Source organism: Pezoporus wallicus, unplaced genomic scaffold, assembly GCF_028554395.1.
Source record: "Pezoporus wallicus isolate ANWC-B61680 ecotype Strahan unplaced genomic scaffold, APGP_CSIRO_Pwel_v1 contig_360, whole genome shotgun sequence".
Lineage (NCBI taxonomy): Eukaryota > Metazoa > Chordata > Aves > Psittaciformes > Psittacidae > Pezoporus > Pezoporus wallicus.
Window position 1 is genome coordinate 4,353,833 of NW_026640059.1, and position 21,357 is coordinate 4,375,189.

General features: G+C 39.0%; 1 protein-coding gene and 1 long non-coding RNA gene across 7 annotated transcripts in view; one reads left to right on the forward strand and one right to left on the reverse strand.

Annotated features, from left to right (window-relative positions):
* The window catches only part of SPHKAP (SPHK1 interactor, AKAP domain containing), a 69,504-nt gene extending 66,579 nt beyond the window's left edge, over nucleotides 1-2,925 (reverse strand). For 2 of the 6 annotated variants that reach the window (XR_008973172.1, XM_057417204.1), the window contains exon 1: nucleotides 2,323-2,581. Coding sequence is in view for 3 of the 6 variants with exons in the window: in XM_057417204.1 (XP_057273187.1) it covers nucleotides 2,323-2,384 (62 nt within the window). In the remaining 3 variants the exon portion in view is untranslated. The other 4 variants (XM_057417205.1, XM_057417203.1, XM_057417200.1 and 1 more) reach the window with 4 other exon arrangements.
* The window catches only part of LOC130603447 (uncharacterized), a 174,763-nt gene continuing 155,744 nt past the window's right edge, over nucleotides 2,339-21,357 (forward strand). The window contains exon 1 of the long non-coding RNA XR_008973173.1: nucleotides 2,339-2,459. This is a non-coding gene — a long non-coding RNA (uncharacterized LOC130603447). The remainder of the gene's footprint in view (nucleotides 2,460-21,357) is intronic.

A 21,357-nucleotide genomic window follows, 5' to 3' on the forward strand; every position in this document is an offset into this window, starting at 1 on the left:
GTAAATAAATTACTTGCTGTTCTGGTCAGCTTTTTTCCTAGAGTCCTCTGACCCTTATTCACAGTAAGCATGAAGTTTACATAGTTGTTCAGCAAAGAAATGGCTGCCTTGATTAACAAATAACAAGCAGCTGTCAACATAGCAGCTGCAGGAGATAAAAGAGATGACAAAGATAACTGTGGTTCTTGATAAAGGAAGTCTGACTTGCTTGAACTATGGAAGGAAGAAAAAAAAAAAAAAAAAATCACTCTTTAGAAAGAAGAAACATGTATGCTGTTCACAGGAGTAAGATAAGCCTTGGCCTTACTACAGAAATAGATTATGGTTTTTGGGCTAGCTGAAGTGAAGAGATGGCAGATCTCTGATGGCAGAGTTCTGGAGGGGAGTAGAACTGGTTTCCTCAGCTTTACACAGTGATGAAAAGCCTAGCAATAACTGTGGAGTTGGAAGATGTTTGTATGCCTATGAGGAGGTAAACATGTAACAATGAAAGCAAGATCATAAGCAAGGGAAGTGGTAGCTTTTCTATTTCTTAATATCTTTAAGACTGTCTCTTTGGAATATCTGTTGTATCCTGACCCAGGTTACTGGGGTCAAGATCACACTCTACCCATTTTTTGTTGTGGAGTGTGAAATGTCAGATCAGGTAACTTAAGAGTCTCTCTGGCCTTACACTCTGAGTCCCTGACTTTCAAATTGTGGCTTCCCATAAAATCCTAAACTTTGTACAATCACCTTGGTATTTGGTGTGTAAAAGTTGCATATAAAATTACTAGCCACAGTTAACAAACTAAATCCTTCTCACCACCCCTGAAAAGCCAAGGCAAAAATCGAGAAGGGCTACTTCTGCACCAGGCAATTCAGATCAAAGTGCAAAAACATTATTAAGCTTTAGTCGGTAAATGTTTATTGATATGAAACACTACTCAGCCAACTCTCTTTTGGGGGATTGATTTAAAGCATTTTGTTTCTTCCAAATAAACAAAAGCAATCTCTCCTGCAAGTAGTTATCACCCATTTAAGTGCTGTCGACCCTCTGTCCCCAGGCCAGTTCCTCTTGAGTATTCAGGTTTCACTACCTTGTTTTTATGGCTGTGTTTTCTCTGAACTTTATTATTTGTACCCTTCATTTCTCATTGGGACCCTGCACTGGAAGCAACGAAACCAAAACAAATTGTAATAATTTTCAACATATGCTTTTTATCTCTGATAGTCTGTATCATACTTGAATGGTACAATTTCTATAACGCTTTCTGTCTGCTATCATCAAAATGCAATTTACTTGTGATTGTTGAAAATTACGCTTAACCACATCTTGCATCTCCGGTAGGCTACTTCTATCTGTGCATCAATTTCCGTCTTGAAGGAAGTTTTGCTCTAATCTGCTGTTCATAAGGGCTATAAATACATAAGCTGGGATAAGAAAAGTACAGTGATTTTTTTAGTTTTTTCTTCCATTGTCAAATCCTCTGATTCACTAGGTAGCGTACGTGCATCGAAGTGGCTTAAGCACAATATCCTAAGGGTATTTTATTAAACACTAACTCTTAAGAAGCTGCGGTATGGAAACCAGCTGTTGTAGGAAGACTAGATGACAAATACCCCCCCCCCCCCTTCCTTTTTTTTTTTTTTAAATTCTTTTAAGAAAAGCCCTTTAGTTTCTGCTTTTCGTGTAGGAGTAAAGCCATGGCGGTTGACCACCTTCTGGCGAGTAGCTGCACATCCCCATCCCCTCTGCAGCTGGACACGAATTTGCAGTGTCCGTTCCGGCTGCTCTCTTCCTCCCCAAGCTCCAGCCCGGCCTCTCTCTCCGGCAGCGGCTCCGCACACCCGGCCGCCCCCCGCCTTCCCAGCGGTCATTCGGCCGCGTTCCCCCTTAGGTACCGCAGGAGCGAAGCTCGGAGCCTCCGCGGGCGCGCCGCCGCTGTGTCCTCGCTCCTCCTCGACCGCTCTCAGACGGGGGACACCGCTTCCCTGCGGTCTGCCGTGGTAAGCACTGGCAGGGGTCCGCGGCGGAGGGCGCCCGGCGCGGCTCCTTACCGGGAGGGGACCCGCCAGCGCTCAGAGCTGTTACTCACCGGGGAGGCAGCCGGGACCCGCGGACGCCTGGAGCCGCTCTCTAGCGGGCAGGCACCGGCGGCAGCCGTCACTCGCCGGGCAGACAGCGGGCACCCGAGCGGGGTCCGCAGACAGCCGTTACTCGCCGGGCAGAAGGCACCGGAGCTGTTCCTCGCCACAGGCGGCGGCAGCCCCTTGCGACGCGGCGCAGCCCCAAGCGCGCAGGCGGCTGCTCGCGGGGAGGGGCGCGGGCGCGGGCCCTACCTGGGCGCGGCGTGGTGGGGGCGACCGGGCTCGGCGGCGGCCGGTTCGGAGCGGCCGGACATAGCGGGCTCGGCGGCGGCGGGACCCTCCGCTCCGGCGGTGTCGGGCCAGCAAGAGCGCTGCCCCGGCTCTCTGCGGTGCGGCGATTCCCGGCCCTGCCCTCTGCCTCACTCCTCCCCTACCCGCTCCGGCCGCCGCCCCTGTCCCTCCCTCACGGTAGGGCCCTCCGGTGGCGGCGGGCCGGGGGCTGCTCTCCCCGGGGCATCGGTCAGCTTGGACCCCTGCCCGGGGTGGTACGGACCGCGGCGGGTCCGAAACGGCACCTCAGGCACGGCTTGCCCAGGCGAGAGCTGCCACCCGTCGCAGCGCCGCCCCTGAGACCCTTCGCACCTGCGACCCGCCGCCGGGCTGCTGATGCCCAGTCGGAGAGTCGGAGGGAGAGATGCTGGAGGCGGCTGGTCGGGGTCACTTCGGTTTCGCTGAAGTGATGTAGAGGGCTGCACGGAGTTCAGGACGCCTGAAGAAGTTGCTGGGGTTGTGCTGTGTTTGTGATGTGGTAACTGGGACGTGACAGCGAGGTGCTGGGTGACTCCACAGAGAAACAGGCGATCGTTGCTGACTCCTCGTTATGAATGTCATGATGTTCTTAGAGCCCCAGCCCCGTAAACCACGTGGTTTAAATGACGGGGTTTTCTTTCTGTCTGTCTTAGATGCAAGACTTAGGGATTTAGAAAAGGAGCCTACTTAGTTAACTGCAACTTCTATCCGGTTTTGAGCTCTTTTACACTTGTCAATTGAAGCAGTTTGTTGTTTTTTTTTTTTTCCCCAAGAAAATACTGAATGCCTTGTGGCTTGATTTTGTTGTGTTTGCACACCCACATCTGAGAATCTGTGCAGTACAAATTATTAGAATCGGTTTGTAGTCGTGCAGAGGTGAGATTAAAAGCATCTGAGTCACAACTGATGCACGGTCCAAACAAGTTGTTTGTAAAATCCAAGGTGGAGAGTATGCAGAACCTCCTGGGTTCAGTAGGAGTTCTTTGGCTCAGGTGTGAATTTGCAGGACTGGAGACAACTGTCATAACTTCGAAGTTGCTGTCAAGGACCGCTTTTGCTGAGATTTGTTTTCAGTACATTTATGATCTAGGTCAGAGCCCAAGGTCTGCTTTATCAAGCATGTTTTGCTTCTGTTAGTTAGCAGGCACCATGCTCGACAGAGGAATTGAGTAAACCCATTGCAAGAACTTAGACATTTCCAGAAATACTGCTAGAACCTTGACTTGGGTATGGTGAGCCCTCTTCTCTAGTCATTGTAGTGTTCCAGGATTGTCTGAGTGAATTCAAAGACAAAGGGCAGGTGGCAAGGGCAACTAAAGTTGAGCTTTGACAACCATCTTTTTAATTTGCAATAAAGATTCAGTATTTCTCTTATTGAAATGTGTAATTCCTGTGTCTTTGCTACTTGCTCTTCTCTTTAGTTGCCACAGTGCTATGAAATTGTGAAGTTCACTGAGTTTTGGAAGGGCTTAGGGCATGTAGAAGGAATTATTTTATATATAAACTTTTCTTTTTCTCTTCCAATTTACAGTGCAGAAATTTCTTTAATCAACTTTGCAGCCAGAGGCATGGTATCATCTAACTACTGAACCAAAACTTTTCATTGTTAAAAAGGCCACCTGAAGGGTTTGTTCTTGATTTGCATAACCAAGAGGTGACAGTTTGTTGTTAATTTTTAAATATTTCTTAAGACTTTATGCTATAGATATGGATTATCCCCACTGTCACAGCAGTCACCTGTCAAGTTATAAAGTGACAAATGAGAGATGGCAAGGCTGATAGCTACATTGTCATGGTTAAGGGTAAATGGGAATCAAACCAAAAGGAAATACTGGGTTTTAAACTGAAAGTGGAGAAGCTGAGAAAACTTAGAGAAATAGCAGCCTCTTAGTGGTGCATTTGAATTATGCTGAAAGGCAGCCTATGTAACGGCATAGAAACTTGAGGGATCTTCCAAGGCTCTGAATGAGTGGAAAGTTCTGAAATCCAGAGCCAGGTAAACCATAGCATTTATCATCTTAAATGCAAGCCCAAGTTAGACTTGAAACTGGTTGTCTACATGAAACATTACTCTGTTTAATACTTGAATGTCAGCCTGTCTGACATGACTCCCTCAGCACTGTGCTATAACTTTCTCATGCTCTTCTAATGCTCTTGCACCCCTCTGTTCTTGGAAACATGTTGTAATATTCTTTCTTTCTTCTCAGTTCTCACCACGCATATTGCATATTTTGGCATCACTCAGACTCCTAGGTCTTTCATGTCCCTCAACCCTGTTCAATCATTAGCTCTTCTCTCACAGACACCACTGTCCTACTCATGCAGTACTTAAGATTTTCTATCAGCTTCCATTTGATCAGTTACTTTAATTTCATCTATCAGCTTTAAGTTGTTTTTACTGACTTTACATCTCAAGCTCTGTATTTCAAGTGTCCTATTTTCTCTTTCTTGTCATGGCATTCAGTTTCTGATAAATCCAATTCTGATGACATCAAACTTCTAATTTTTCATGTTCTCATTCATTAGCTTGCCTGCTCCTCCTTTGCCATCATTATTTTATCCTCTTTCTGTCACTGTCAATGTTCAAGCATTTCTTCTGCCCCAGATATTTACCTCAGACTGAGTTCACATGTGACTTTACCAAGTTTTCTCTTAGCTTGCATTTAGGATGTTAATTAAAGCTGGTCAAGACCTGTTTGCTAGTCCCATGGACAGAGGGTAGAGCATGGCTGATGCCTAAAATCCTTTAGTTTTTAAAGCAGTTTAATCTCATCCAAACTGGTTGTGGTTGGTTGGTTGTTTTTCTGAACAGAAAATAATTAATAATTAATAATTAAAGAGTACAACTGATCATGGGGCTGTGCTAGACTAGACACACATAGACAGCACAAACAGACACTACCAGTCATGTAACATGGCTATTTCAGTCATTAATGCGCTCAGATTTCTTATCTGACTTTTCTGATGCCTCCTCTTGGACACACCTCAGGCATCACACCCTCTCTCCGTTCTGTATATCTCCTGTTTAGTTTTTGAGGGTTTATGTACATACTTACTTAAACCTTGTCACCACGAGGGGTAAGGTGGGTAATGTTAACTTTTCCTTGTGATATTATATTTTACTTATCATCTTTGTGGATTTTGAAGAGGCTCAACACATTAACTTGCCTACAGATGTTCTGTTTGACTATCTCACACCATCTTCCATCCTTAACTCTTGTGTTACTCTCCTTTTCTCTAGTAGAGCACAATTCTTTCCCTCTCTTTCTGTTCCATTTTCTCCCTTACTTCTATTCCTTTAAGTTTGGTGTTTTCTTTTTTTTTTTTTCTTTTTACTCGTTTTACTTTTGTGCTCTATTACTATTCTGCTATAAGTCCTTTTAAATTTATAATGTTTTCACATTCCTGTTTCTGGGTTTCATAATAGCTTCTTCAGTATTGTTGAAACGTTTTGCTTCTGTTGTGAAAGACAAGGACAGAGACACCTTTAGCTAGGGACAGTCCAGAGAGAGGAAATAACTATTTTCTATCAGTGATGTTAGTACTCCAGAAGTTTATAACAGGTTTTCTACTCCCTAATATCAGATTGTCTGCTCTTGTGAGTTGTCAGAAGAAAGAGCTCTGTGAAAGAAAAGGAGGCAGAGAGTTTTTTTTCCTCATGAGAGGTGAGAATATCTGTCTCACCTTTACATTTGGTCTTTGTTCCCTGATGTGATATGGTTCTGAACCATTATTTTTCCATCACAGGTGCTGCCACTCATCTGTCCCTTACTCCAGCAGGTAAAACTGAGATTGCACACATACTGGTTCTTGCTTTGATTTTTATCACATCCTTATAGTTGATGTGAAGCCCTCTGATTCTTGTAGTTTGATTCCTTCTCTCTATATTTTTGCATTAATAACTCCTCAAACCTGTCTTGTACAGACACAGGCTCTTCTATTGCTTCTTCTTACCATTCCAGAGCACATCTTTGGGCCAGCCATTATGACTGACTTCCTCACAATCTACCAGAATTTTTTTTTATTTCAGGTAGCCAGCTCTTCTCTTTGCTGAAAGCCCATAATCTTCATTTCTGAGGGAAATAGCCAAGTGCTACTTTGTACCGTTGTTCTTATTCCTTGACAGTGTTGGCACATAGCCTGAAAAAAGCTATACTTCTTCCTGGAACCTGACTTGACAGAAGAGAACTGATTGCTGTCACACATTGACTTACTTCAGAGCTGTCACTGGGAGTATATTTTTCTGTCAGTTTTTAGATATGAATTGGCAACAGGAAGAGCATCCTGTGCCATTTTAGTTAGCTGTCTGTCTTTTACATGTCAGCCTAGGACACTGTTCCCATACTGGGTAACAGAAAATCACCGCCAGAGAATGCAATATTCTGATATTTTAAGGATACAGACCATTTCAGTTGTTTGCCTTAAGATTTTGCTGGTTTAGACTTTTATAAAAATCTAAAGAGCAACTTAAAAATGATTTATCAGCCCTTCTGTTGGGAAGACAGGCAGAGTAAACTGCTGCAGAGTCGTTAATTTGGGATGACAGAAACTGAAACAATAGCACCAGAGTTGACTGTCACCTGAGAAAATATGTCAGTCATTCCTGAAAAGTCAGAGGGAGCCAAACTTAAACAAAGACTGATTTGGTTCCAGTCATTCTTGGAGATAATCAAAGCTCCTCTGCACATGGTCCTGGAGAACCTTTGCAAACTGAGCAATTCTGTGCTTCTGTGGCTTCAAATTTTTCTTCAAGCAAAAAGCGGTCCTTGAAAACTGGGCTTACGCATGAGTTGGCTTGCCCCCAGAAATCTATCCAGTCTATACTGATTCTGTAACTGGATGGTATTTTGAGGGATAGATAAATGTTGTAGTGGGCTGGGAATAATGGTATTTTGGCTTTGCTTGTTCTATGAACTGCTTTTTACACAGCTCTCCTGATTAGAAATACAGAGGTGGAAAGCTTAGCGTGCAGTGCATGGGTATGAAAACAGGATCAAGAAAAGCTCTCAACATCTGAGCATTTTCTGGATGGAGGCATAATGTTTCCAGAATAAATGAGATATTATCAAATCCCTAGTACAGCGCCATCTCTCTTATGTAACAAGAAAAGTTAATCCACTTGGGACAACTAGATCCTAATAGAGACCTTTGGCACTAGTGTTAATCAAACATTATTTTTTATGCACCTCTATTTATCCTCCTTGTCCATGCTTGCTGTGCAGTTGTTGTGTGCACACAGATTCTTGTCTTGAATGTGTAGTTATTCCCTTACAATTAAAGTAACTCCCTTTCCCAGTGAATGTAAAAGGAGTGCTTCGTAGGTTTCGTTTTAACTTACTTAAAGTTTTTTAAAATAGAGATCATTTAACAGGGTTTATATTTGTCTACAAAAAGTTTATTTACCAAAATGCATATTACAGTTTGCTGTGTTATTGTGCAGTTGATTACAATACATAATTTTTTACCTCATTTGCTATCAGGTTATTGATGAGGTTGCATAATTCTCTTTATGTAGTTGTTAAATATATTGAGTTCTGATACTTGACAGACACATATCTTTTACCCAAAATATCAAGTGTTTTCAAGTGTTTTTGCTTGTAAAGGTACACTTGTTAAACTGTTCACATTGAAGATTAGGTAGGTAGTTTTATTCTGTTAGTATGTTGCCGATGAAGAGCTTCTTGTCAAATACATTTTTTTCTTCTTTTTTACTGCTTTGGTGATCTAATTACAAAATCTTGTTCTGTTGATCAAAGTCCTTTTCCTTCAGCTAGTGTTGAAGAGATGTTGTAACATGTTGCAACAAAGAAGTAGCTTTACTTATTTCAATTTACGTTAGAACAGATCTAGCTCACACGGCTCTCCCTAGCAATGGCCAGAAGCTTGAGAAGAAAATGAGTCTGACAAAGATAGCCGTTGATGTAGTCGTAAGAAAAGGACCAGTGTCATTTGTCACCTCCAGACTGTATGACATGGCTCCCCATTTAATAAAGGTAGACCATTGCTGTAGAACATGGGTGGTAGATGTATTTATTTTTCATCCGTATACGTATTTGTAATTATACGTATTTGTAATTACAAAGAGATATTTCTCTAATATAACCTCAAAATTTTTGAGTTACTATACAAGTTTAAATATTCAATCTTCTCTAACTCCCAAACCTATACTCTATTTTCAGCCAATCTGCATTCCCAGAAAAGATAGGGGGAAGAGAAGGGGATAGGAGATTGTATTTAAATTATGGAAGATAAATGAAGAATATTAAGTTGTTCCCAGATTTTTGAAATTCTGAATGGTTTATTGTCATTATCATGCCAGTAAACAATCGTAGCCAGAGCTCCTGAAATTGAGTGTTTCAACTGCTATCATTCCATAGAGAAAGAAGCTGGTGTTTGCAATAAACTCAAACGGAGGCGTTCAGTTCCTTTTAGGTCAAAGCTAATGCACTCACTTTTATTCAGAATTGGGCTAGAAGCTGATAATAATAACCAGCTGGCAGGCAATGAGCCATCATCTGTAGCATTAACTGAAATCTTTTAGGCATCTAAAGGTGATGATGCATATACAGCAGACAGAAGGAGACATATTTACAAATACACACTTCAGGTTCATCTATGTTGTTCTGGGTTTTTGGATAAAGATGAAAAAATGCTCTTGGCTTCTCCCTGCTCTCTGAGCATCTAAAATTTATGTCATATGAGCTGTGAGAATATATTTTGCATTGTTGTGTGCTTGCTCTTGTCCCTTCCTACAATTCCAGAGGTCATTCAGTGCTGGTGCTTAAAAGGCTGTGACTATATGGGTCAGCTTTGTTTTGAGAATACATGAAGAATTTTAAAATTCTCTGAACAATTACCAAAAATGGAACCTGGAATTCTCAGTCTTTTTCTCAGAAAAATTCTCAGAAAAAAATCTCAGAATTTTTCATTACTAAACTGTTTTGGAAGTTTTATACTCCAGCGTAGTGTTCCCCTCTGGCTTCATATTTTTGACTGTTCTCTTGGGTGAAATTTTCCAGTGCTGGGAGTAGTTACTTTTTAAATAAGAATTATATTTTGTATGCTCCTAGAGGAAGAGTTGAAACTATGAGACATACTGAAAAGGTCTCGCAGCAGCTATGAATAAGAACTATCCTTCTTTCCTCATGTGGACAGGCAAGCGAAAACAAGAAAAATTGGAAATGCTCAGAAAAAAAGGCTGACAAAAGAAATTCAAAGACCAATGCAGTGGATAATGGATAGAGTCTAATTTGATAGGGTTCTCTGTAGGTATATAGTGCTCTGTAAGACCTAAGGTGTCTACTAGGTATTAAAATTGCATAGGTGGTGAGAACATGCAATTAAAATGTGAAGGAAATGGTTTGCTTTTTTTGGTAGATTTTTCAGGTAAGCATATACTAACTGCTCTGTATTAATGTTCTGTGTGGATTATATGTTTGTGAGATGCAATGTGAGAATTTTTTTATGCAATATATTTGAATAAGTGACAGGTTATACTGACATTAAAGTATGAAAAGAGTAGGGCAGCTGCTACTACTGAAAAACAATACAAAAATTCTTCTTGAGTGTATGCTGTCTTTCAATTGCATTTTGGATATCCCTGGCTGAAATCTCAAGAGAATAACAAAAAGCTAGCAACCTTTGTGCAATCCAGAAGAACTTAAACCTGCTAACTGTGATCTTTCTTGATTTTGATACTTTTGGAAGCTAAATTACCATGTACAGTTGTTTAAGTAGCTGTGGGAGGGGAGATGGTATGTAGATGCCGACAGTCATGTACAAAATCCTATAGAGTTAAATGTTTGCTTCAGAATTGCTATAAAATCAATTTGCATCACCATAGTAGCTAATGTTATTTCCAGTATCATAAATACCAGTTGTTAAACCAAAACGCGTATTTCCACTGTAACAGGTACAGCTGAGCCACAGGCATAAAAGCCTCTCTGCACAGCCCTATCATGTAGCTTAGACCTACTGTTTTCTTAGACAAATTCAAATAATACCGTCCCTGCATCAGTAATCCCCTGTATTTTCTCAGGAACCTTGTAAAATTGTTAGTTACAGGATAACTTTTTGAGATATCCACGAAAACCAGGATTGCATCAGAGCCTAAACTTGCAAGAGCTTAAACACTTTTGAATGAAAATTTCTTTGTAGGACGATCTAGAAATAAAACAGGTGTAGAACTTCAACAATAAGGTACCCTTTGGGAAGGTTTCAAGAAGGTAAAGGAAATTTCATTTACGGCTCTGAATAGAAAGAATTCATCTAGACTTGGTTAGAAGGAGGGAGTGTTTAGAGCTTGATAAGGTCCTGAAACAATTGAAATTGAAATAAAATGAGGAAAAATCAAAATTAAGATCTCATAACTGCGTGTGAAGGCAGGCATTTAATTTCACAAACCTCTGCTTTTGAATATATGCCTTTTGATTCTGTCAGTGAATTTGCACTTCAGTGTTTAAGTTCCATTTGATGTAGGAAACTAACAAAAATTAAGCAAGGCACGTGTATCTCTGTGTATCTGACTTCCAGTTGCTAATCACACCATTAGCTGGAGCCAGAAAGATGCTTCATTTAAAAATATAATTGAAGACTCATCTAGGGAATGGTGTGTTTGAGAAATGAGTGATTCATATGGATGTTCAATGCAACTTTGCTTTAATTAGATGAGCTGCTTATGACTGGAAGAGGAATGGGTGAAACAAACTTTGTCTTTTCATGTAAAATTTTGAAACACCTTATTCCTCCTCCTCTCATTTTCAGCAAAGAGAAAGAGAGCGATATGAAGGAAAATGGTAAATCAAGATTTTTGCCTGTAGAAACTTTTGGACTGCATGAAATTCAGAGAACTTTCAGAACGTTAATTGTACTTGTTTAACAGAAGTCTTGATTGCATTTTATGTTGTGCATTTATGGAGGATAAAAGAATAAGATACACAATGAAACAAGGGGGCACAAAATGGAATATAGAAACCTTTAGAATTAGATTTAAGTAATGTTAAGGCTTTGTAACAGTAGCAATGGAAAATGACTGAGGTGCTGATACATAGAGAAAAAAAATAGAGTACAGCTAGAGAACATACTGAGAGTTCTCACAAGATAAATCATTATAGTTGTGCCATAGTTTAAGAAAAACAGTCTAGAAGAACAGGACACAGGGATAAGGAGTATCTGGGAACTGCAGGTGTCCAGGATGGGCTATAGTTAAACTAACTGATAAGGAGGAGGATAGGAGGATTATTATGTCTCTGGTGCTAACGAACCAATTAAACTGGTATGAGCATCTACTGCACATGCTTCAAAAGCTGCCAGAAGTGATGAAGATCGTTGGAAGAAGTAAACGACCCTCAGAGACCACCACCACAATTCTGTACGCATATGGGGAGCTTTCTGGAAAATTATGTAATCCATACGTAGCCTCATGAACATGTATGTATGCCCAGTGGCTATAAAAGGACGGCTTGTGTGGCAATGGGGAGACACACGTTAGGAGGAGCTATCCCGCATGTCTCCCGGCACCGCAATAAAGAATACCTGCTTGTCAGCTTGAAAACTTTGCTGGCAAGTTTATTCCCGGAGTTTTCTCTGTATCAACAACGATGTTACAATATGAAACGGGTGACTTCTTTAGCTTCTTTCTGGTACCACTTCCTATATGAAAAGTGAGAAAATTCATAATGGATTTTGTTTGATTGGTTAAAAAAAACCCTGCAGACTGCAAACCCAACAGTATAGTAAGAAAAGGAGTCACACTTTAGTGACCCCTCCTATGAGATTATCTTCTAATGCTGCTATAAATGATGTTTGGGTCTGATATTGACTTAATATGCAGTAAACTAACATGATAGAAGGATCTGGCCCTTACAGTTTAGATGTTACATTAAAAATTGGTCTAGATAAGTATTGCCCTTAAATTTTCATTATGGTAAAAAGATCTGTGTTACTAACTATTAAGTTATGCAAATATAGTGCCAATACTATTTTAAAATGCAAGAGTATGATATTCTTATGTGAAAATAATGAGATTGGAGTAAATGTGGCATTTTTTTGCTGTAAACTATAGTTCACCTTTTTGTGTTGTAAAATGTCATCAGCAATGTATATGATCTGATATAAAAAAACTAATCCACAAAGCTCTAAGCATTTACAGGTTGTTTTGGCTTTGGGATATGTTTGTGTATATTTGTGCAGCACTCAACTATTTACATCTGGAAAATTGAGTTGAAATTGAACTGAAAATTAGTTGTTTGGCCTCAGACTCATGAGTGCAGGCTCAAAGGGACATCGTAGCTCTTATTCAAAATGCATAATTAGCTTTGGAGTATGGAATGGAGCCAAGGGTGTACTTTTTCCCACGTGAGTTTTGTTCCCATTCTGGTACTTTTCTAACCCACTGATTCTCAAAACCTTTCCATACAATGGCATAGCTTCAGCAAAGAAGATGTTTTTTTTTGCCATCTTGGGTTGTCTGGGCTGACTAGAGAATCCTCCTGACAGTTTGCTTATATGGCTGTGAACTTTCTGAAGGATATTAGACCCAGGTTGTTAATTTTTGGATTACTGTTCTGATTGGCAGGCTATAATATATTCCAGGATTACACTAGTTTTACAGGCTTCATCCACTAACTATATAGCTGAGTGAACAGTTTCTTCTGAGTCTTTTGTCAGAGAAGTGTGAAAATGCATAAATAGATCAGGGCAGGAGGTGAATATGAAGCTAGTCTAATGGGTGGTTGTTTCCCTCAGAGAGTTGTTAGGGCTTTTGATTTTGCTTCTAGATGTGTGTGCATTGATTTTTGCATTGGAGTCTCCTCAGGCTGTTGATTTTTGTCTGTGTGGATTCACAATTTGTCCAGCATTTCTGTATGTTGGGCAGTCCAACAAGAACTGCTGTACTGAGCTTCCCCTGGGCTGCTGCCTGCTGAAAACTTCAGTGCATATGCTGAGAAAACGCACCATGTGCGGAAATGTTTAACTTATAGAAAATGTACTATTACATGTGAAGTGTCTATTTAACGTGTGGCAGCATTGGATGTACAAGTGTAAGCACAGACTAGGTGCATGGCGTATGCACAGTATGTCCGGTTCTCACTGGAAGGGTTGTATTTCTACTGCCTGCACCAAGAAATTTCAGCTGGAAGCATGACAAGCCTCATCTAGCCTTCAGTTTCCAGAGAATATGAAGAAAGAACATGTTGTCACAGGCTCTCCTACTTCAGGAATGACAATTGTAGGATTTATGGCTAATATGTAGCCTTTTTTTGTTTTTGAAGTTGTAATGTTAAAAATAGCAGAATACATCCTTTTGGCTTATGGGTAAAGTCTTTCTAATAGTTGAAGATGTTGTTACTGACTTTTCACTGACTCTTACTAGCTGCTTATTTGTTGTCCATGCAAAGTAATTATTGTATCTTGAAAGCTTTTTTAAAACTATTTTAACACTTTGGATTAGATTCTGCTCACAGTTGCACCAATGCATTTCTAACATGGTATAACAAGGTAATAGCATCTTTGGCCCCAACCATGAAGAAATTATTACAGAAGTAGTAAAATGACTGTTGCTCAGAGGTGAGAAAATAAGCTTTGTATGAAAGTTTGTTTTTCAAAAGCTAGTGCTTTTTGGTTGTTGTCCAGAATGAATTTTCATCTGGACATTATAGACATAGTAAGTTTTTAAAAATGAACATACTGTTTAATGTCAAAGACCTTCAATAGAAAATGAATTTCTGAGGTTGATCTCTTCTTTATATGCTATTAATTTAATCTACATATATATTCAAGAATCCACTTTCTTTTCTAGTTTTTTAAGAATACAGTACTGCTAATACCATTGTTATCTGTCCGATGCAAGGAGATTCTGGTTAGTGTTTTTAGTTGCTGTAGAAGTGGCTCTGCCAGTTTTGCAAAAGCTAGTTTGTCACTAGTTTGCTGTAGTATGAACAAACAAGATTGAAGAAAGCTATTGCAAATGTTGGATGCTTTTTTATTGCACTTTGGAGATTTTTGCAGTACAGTTTAAACTGGTTATGTGATAAAGATGCTATTCAAATTGATGAAACAGACCTCTGAAAGGCAAAGCTCTTAGTGGTCCTCCAGAAATTCTAGTTACTCGTAATCGAGGTCTGTGTAATTTTTAATCTACCCTGATGGGTGTGTGAGTGGTGTTGTGTGGGTTTGGCTGGTTGGTTGAGGTTGTTTATTTTTGTTTATTTCCCCCACCTCCCCACCTAAGAAGTGTGTAAATAACATCACAGGCTTTAAAGAAGGCAGTGCTTCAAATTTGTCACTGTACAGTTACTGTTTTTATATACTTTAAGCACTTCTGCTGTCTTCGAAACTTAGATAGGTCTGTCAGTAGGTGGTAGTCTCTAGAGACTCGTCACCAGAGTAGACATGTCATTAAACTTTAATCAGGCCGCAGTAGTTTAGTGACAGTAAAGATGTGTGTTAAAGTAAGAATAAGCTTTCAGTCTGAAAAAAAATTATCTCTGTTTAAAGACCTATAGATAAAATGAAGATTACTATTAAGAAGTTCATTCTTGCATGTTGATATTCTGATGGTGAAAGTATGCAGCAATATGGCAAAAGGTCTGACAAAAATGGAAATGTTTTATAATACTGATAAAGATGACTTATAAGGATTACTTAGTGCCTGTTACTAACCTTTCAGTTTTCCAAAGCTGAGCTGTATTTATTATCAAGTAGATAAGCAATGGATAGTTATATTCTTTTATTTTTGGAATAGGAAAGATTGGTGTTTAGATTGGTGGATTGGTTTGGTTTGTTTTTTTAAGCAAAAAACCTCAAACCCCAAAACATTAATTAGTAGGTATTTGATTTTGAAAATATTGCGTCTAAGGTCAAGTATTTTGCAGCAGAAATCAAGACCACAAATGGTAATAGAATGAATTTGTAAAAATATCTGTCATGCACATCCCATTTTTAGCATTAAAATCAGGAACTTTTGTTAATTTAATTTAAGAATTAAACTTAAAATGGTGCAGTATTGCTACTTACTGAAGTTTGTACCAAGTTACTGCATAATTCATTTGAAAATTATGACAATTTAAATTTAAAAACCACTGCAAAAACCTAAATTATTCCAGATTTAATTGCTGTGAAGAGTTGTGTAAAAACCCCATACAAAACCTCACAATTCTACCACACTCGCATTTTGAGTCTTTATCACATGTAACTTTGGCTTTTATGATGTGCCTGGTGGCTTTTCCTCCATTTCCTGTATGACATTTTCAATGGTCAAGATTTTTCAAAAGCAGACAGCATTACCCACGCTTCCCCATCCCAGTGTGATTTTTAGGAGTTCAGCTGTCAGTAATTGATAATTCAGTAATCTTAAAAATTGTCTCACCTTTCTCCATAGATTTTTCTTTGTCATTCTATCATATTTGCTCTCCTGATCATCTAACAGCATGAAAAATACTGTGCCAGCTCCGCTATTTGCAGAGTGAAGCTGGACTATAATTATAACCTTCTAAACTGGAATTGCCAATTGGTTTTGAATCTGGAAAATGCCTTATTCTATACAAGACATTTTATAGGCACAGCAGGCTAATTTTGGTCCTCTGCAGGATTAAAGTTTTTCTTCCTTGTGAATTCTCTCTTCTAATTGCATCTCCTGAACAACAAAACTGCTCTGTGTGTGTGTGTCTGTATGCACATACATGGGAAATGTAACTCTTCCCGAATCTTGAGCTCATTCCTTATGTGCTGTGTTACCCTGGCACATTTTTTTTGTGCTCTACAAAAAAATACCTACCTTTTTGCACTCTACATTTGCCATAAGAAAGATTTTGGGGGCTTTTTTTAGAGGCGGAGACGGGTGTTACAAATGTAATTAATCCAGCCCATACCTTTTTCCCTGGGTGCTCTTGAAATGTTCTCAGAAAAGAGAACAGCTAGCAGACAGACTCCTTTTGCACTAACTTCTTATTGCCCTTTAAACCCATCCATATGGCAGCTATGTTCTGGGGTTGGGTGTGTGTACATAGACATGCTAACACTGATTTTGGACTTTTTGTGTTTAGTGATCATGCCACCTGCTGGGGATATGTTGGCCAAAGTCTTTGTATAACTCTTGATATTAATTATCATGTATGACTTTTGTGTTTTAAATTGTGATGGTGTTACCTGAAAGTTTTGCACTAATAGCTCAATTTCCAGCATCTGTACAGTCTTTTCAAATGCATCTGTTCCTGGGAGTGGCTGATTAGGGATAGAGACTGTTCCTTTCCTCTAATTTTTAGTGCCATTCACAACTCCTGCTAGTGAGCTGCATATACAGTAGGGCAGAACAACTATTTGACTTTTGCACCTTTTTGGCTTGCCAAAATATTTATACTTCAGAAATGAGTGGATTGTTTCATTGTGCCTTTACAGGGATGCAAATTGGAGCATACAAACCTGCTTTTACATTCCTAAAATTCATAGCCAATTTTAAACTTAAAATTTCCTACTAAACACACCAGAGATTCCACCTGTGCAACTCTCTGACATCTGCCATGTTAATAGCTCAGCATATTTTTGGATGCAATTCAGGCAACCTGAATACCCAACAAGCAGCTCAAAGCTATAGCACAGCAGCAGCGTAGCCCAAATGGGAGTAGGCTCAAATTTGGGCTTTAAGTTTCTGACTTGGTGCTTTTTTTCTTCTTCGTATTTTATTTTATTTTTATACTGTTTTAAACATCTATCCTTAAGCATCTTCTGTGAAATACTATAAAGCATGTATAGATCTCATTAAGGGTAGTCCCTCATTACAACTAAGTTATGTTTAAATTATTTCCTGAATGTAGGACTTGCATTTCACTTATTATACAAACAGTCAAAATGGAGTAATAGTACTGCCAAAACCCAGCTTTGTTAAACTGAGTTAGTAGTTCAGTAGTCTAATTAAAGCTTGATAAAATTAAACCTACTTTGTTGTTTTGTTTTTTTTTTTCCATGACTCTCAATTACAGGTTCATAAACATTGCAGAAAGACTAAGGTGATGGTAACTGAATTATGTCTTGCTTCTCTGAATGGTTTACTTTCTTACTTTATGCCACATTGAAGATCTTTTTGGTTGAGCTTTGTATATACATATTACAAAATATTTGGAGTAGACCTAAGGAGTATGCATTTATGCTCTGCTCCATAGTACATGTTGAAATTTCTCCAAGCCAAAATCCATTCCCCTATTCTTTTTGTATAAAGCTGAACACCGGGTAATGTTACTAAGCCCTGTGGTTATCAGGATTATATTTCTGTTGTTGAATCCATTTTAACATCCAGTTTGGCACATTCCAGTGCCAATGACAGAACTCTTGAATTTCCCTAGCACAGTTTGTGTCTTATAAGACTCAAAGAAATACTGCTTGCTTGGATATATGAGACTGCTTTATGAAATTATTGGGACAGCCATGCTATTTATACTTCATAGGCTGCATTTAAACACATGGGGTTAGGGAGAAGGGTGGGCAAGAGGGTGCATAGGGAAATAAGTGTTACTCCAGTACCTTTAAACACTGTTAAAAAATGCACATTAGTATGTGGTGCGTAATCTGAAGGTCAAACAGTGGTATATATGTATGGTTTTGGATAAAACAGAAATATTTTAATATATACCTGCATATATGCTATCTGGTATCTTGTATAATTATCTTCAAATCCAACATTTATGCAATGATTTTATCATGTTTGTTGAGGCAAATATGTTCAGTTTGATTGTAGTTTATTGATGTTTCTCAGTGGAACATCAAAATGTTTCGTATGTTACCTGAACTCTTCTGTGTCAGATGTTATGTATCAAAATGTTTGGAAGTCCTTGTGACAAGGGTCTCTCGCTACATGTTTATGTACACAAGTGACTGATCTTTGACTCTGATGTGATGTAAAATGAGGAGATATTAATCAGAGCACATTTAGGTTTTTTCATCAAAAAACAACCACTGGGGGGAAGTCCCCCTTATATTAAAGGAGTAAGTCAATGGCTTTAATGAGTGTTTTTCAGGACTCATAATGTAGGTTTTAAACTGTGTTCCTCATGGTGAAATATGAACATTACTTACAGTTTCTTCAGGAATAACCTTGTTTTTTTATTTTTGTTTTTCAACATGTTATAAAAATGCTTTTAAAGACTCAAGTAATATGATCATAATTCTCAGTCCTTTCAGGTTAGATTGACTTTCCACGTGACTAGTGTTTAGGAAGGATGTCTGCAAGCCTGGTTAGTAAGGTTATCCTGATGTCAGTAAAGGTATTCTGAAGGATTAGCATAGCTCTACATGTGGAATAATTCAGGAGCAAATGCAAACTTATGAAAGCAGTGGAACCACCAGTTTCATGGTGTCCTGGGTTCAGCAGTAGCAGTCATGTTTTTCCTTTGTGTTAGCTGGCGCAGTGCTGTGTTTTGACTTCCAGCCTGAGAACAGTGTTGGTGAAGCCGATGTTTTCGGTTGTTGCTAAGTGATGTTTACCCTGACCAAGGACTTTGTGAGGCTCATGCTCTGCCGGGGAGGAGGGGAAGCTGTGAGGAAGCAGAGATGGGGCGCCTGACCCGGGCTAGCCAGGGAGGTATTCCATACCACAGCACGTCATGCCCAGGATGTAACTGGGAGTTAGCTGGAAGGGCTGGGAGTCTGCAGGGTTGGAGGAGGTATCGGTCGGTGCTTGGTCGGGCTGAGGGGGGCAAGTTATCAGTTGGCTGGTGCTAAGGTGTTGTATTCTCTTCCCTTGTTATTTCCTTTATCATTATTATTATCGGTGGTAGCAGTAGTGATTTGTGTTATACCTTAGTTACTAAACTGTTCTTATCTCAACTCGTGGGAGTTGCATTCTTTTCGATTCTCCTCTCCAGCCCTCTGGGAGTAGGGGGAGGGAAAGAAGGGGGGGGGTGAGCGAACAAGTTACCTGACTGGGTTTAAACCACGACACATGGTTTGCATTTCTAATTCAGTTGGTTCTTAAAAGTTCTTGCTGTTTTAACCTAAAAGAATCATTTTTTTTTCTTTAAAATGTAGTCATGATTTTAAACTGAGAATTTAATTCCTTTTATGAAATAACTCTGAAAAACGAAATTTCTCTGTTCTGCCTTAATAAAGTAATTTAAAGCTTGTTAAAATGCTCACATTAAAAGTCTTTAAAGTCTTTATCAGCTGGCTTTTATTCATTCTTGTAGGTGGAATTAGAAAATAATTGTTTTGGCATATTTCTTTAAAATGATAATACACAGGAAAATGGCAATAGTAGAGCTTTTGCTTTAAAATTCTTTAATTTAGTAACCTTGGTTTCATTTTCTAATAATTTAAATTCATGTAACACCACCCAGCTACACAGGTGCCTAGATCCTGCTTTCAGTGAACCAAAAAGTAGTGCTGATATACATGTCATGCATGCCAGTGGGATCTGAAGAGGGTTCAGCTTTGTGTGCAATACAGGAATTTTGTCTTACAAATTTGCTTTGTGTGTTTGTGGTGTGTAGTGGCTGGGATTTTTGGGGGAAGGGAGTGAGGGGTTTCTGTTTGGTTTTAATTGGGAGTTTTGTTTATTTTTTATTTAACATCTAAAAGCAACCTCTGCTTTTGTTTTTAATTTATGTTTAATTTAAAGGAAAACAGCAGGAAATAAACATAGGACTGAACTAAGATTTATATTGGTCAGACTTGGTTGATTTGTGATTGGAATAGTTATTGATGCCATGTGATTTAGAAGAAACTCCTCTCCTCCCTGGCTTGTATGAGCAAGGGCAAATCACATGAACCTTTTAAACTTGACTGAGATCTCTTTTGCATGAAGTATAGTGTTTTGCATGGTTTTCACATCTCAATTCAGTTCTCAGCATCCTTCTTAACCTAAGAATAATTATAATGAGGAAAAAATAAAATTGTCTTTAAGATACCAGCTATGTGAATCATTAAATTTTAGAAAAAGAAATAGGCTTGTTTTACAGTTTTAATGGTGCTTCGGGCATAGCTAAATTTTGTCTGTCACCAGAAGCAATCTCCAAATGTTCTCATTCTTAAGGAGTTATGAAGCTGTTTTTCGTGTCAGAAAACACTTGCTAAGAAGCAAATTCTAGGGAATGAAATAAAAATATTGTGTGGGTTTATAACATGCTATAAGTACATGTAAATTACACCATTTATCAAAAGCTCATTTATACTAGTGAGATTATGAAGCTACTTACACTGAAGATTGAACTCAAGAATTGTTGCATTTTTCCAAAGTGATAATTTCTTTGGTTTTTTTCTTTATTTCTGTGTTATCTTAGAGCCAACTGTATGTATCACATATTCATAACTACTCTGTACAGGGAAAAGCGTTTACTGCCTCACAAAGTTACATAAAAGCTTACTGCTGTAACAGCCAAGATGTTACTTTTACCACAAATTAAATTTCAAACAATTATTTTTTTTCATTGTTCTGAGTGTTCATCTTTAAATACAATTCAGTCAGATGTGAAGATCTTTCAGAACGATAAAACATTTGGGGCAAATTCTAAACATCCACTGAAATTCTTAGAATATGGTGCTTTCGAGAGGAAAAGAGAACAGATGAGAAAAATAGAAGGGGAGTATAAGCAGACTGCAGTGAAGTCGGAAGAAAAAGCGGGGGGATGTATACATACACAAGAAGATTAAGGGTATAAAATGTACAGTAGAAAAAACATGTTTAGATGCAGGCATGTGTTACCAGTCTCCTGTGTAGTCCTCCATATTTGATGCTTTGACCTCTAAAATCAGTGGAGTACAGAGGGAAACAGTTTGATATATGGCAATCTATATAGCTGTGCAGAGGATCAGAGGATAATTCAGGCTGGAAGGAATTTCAGAAGGCCATATAGTCACATCAAATTAAAAAGTATCCAAACTGCTGCTGTTTTACAAATTTGTACTGTAATTTAAATGTTGCTATGCCGTGACATTCTACAAAAACATTCTGGGGAAACCCGTGAAAGATAATCCACTTTTCTGAAAGGA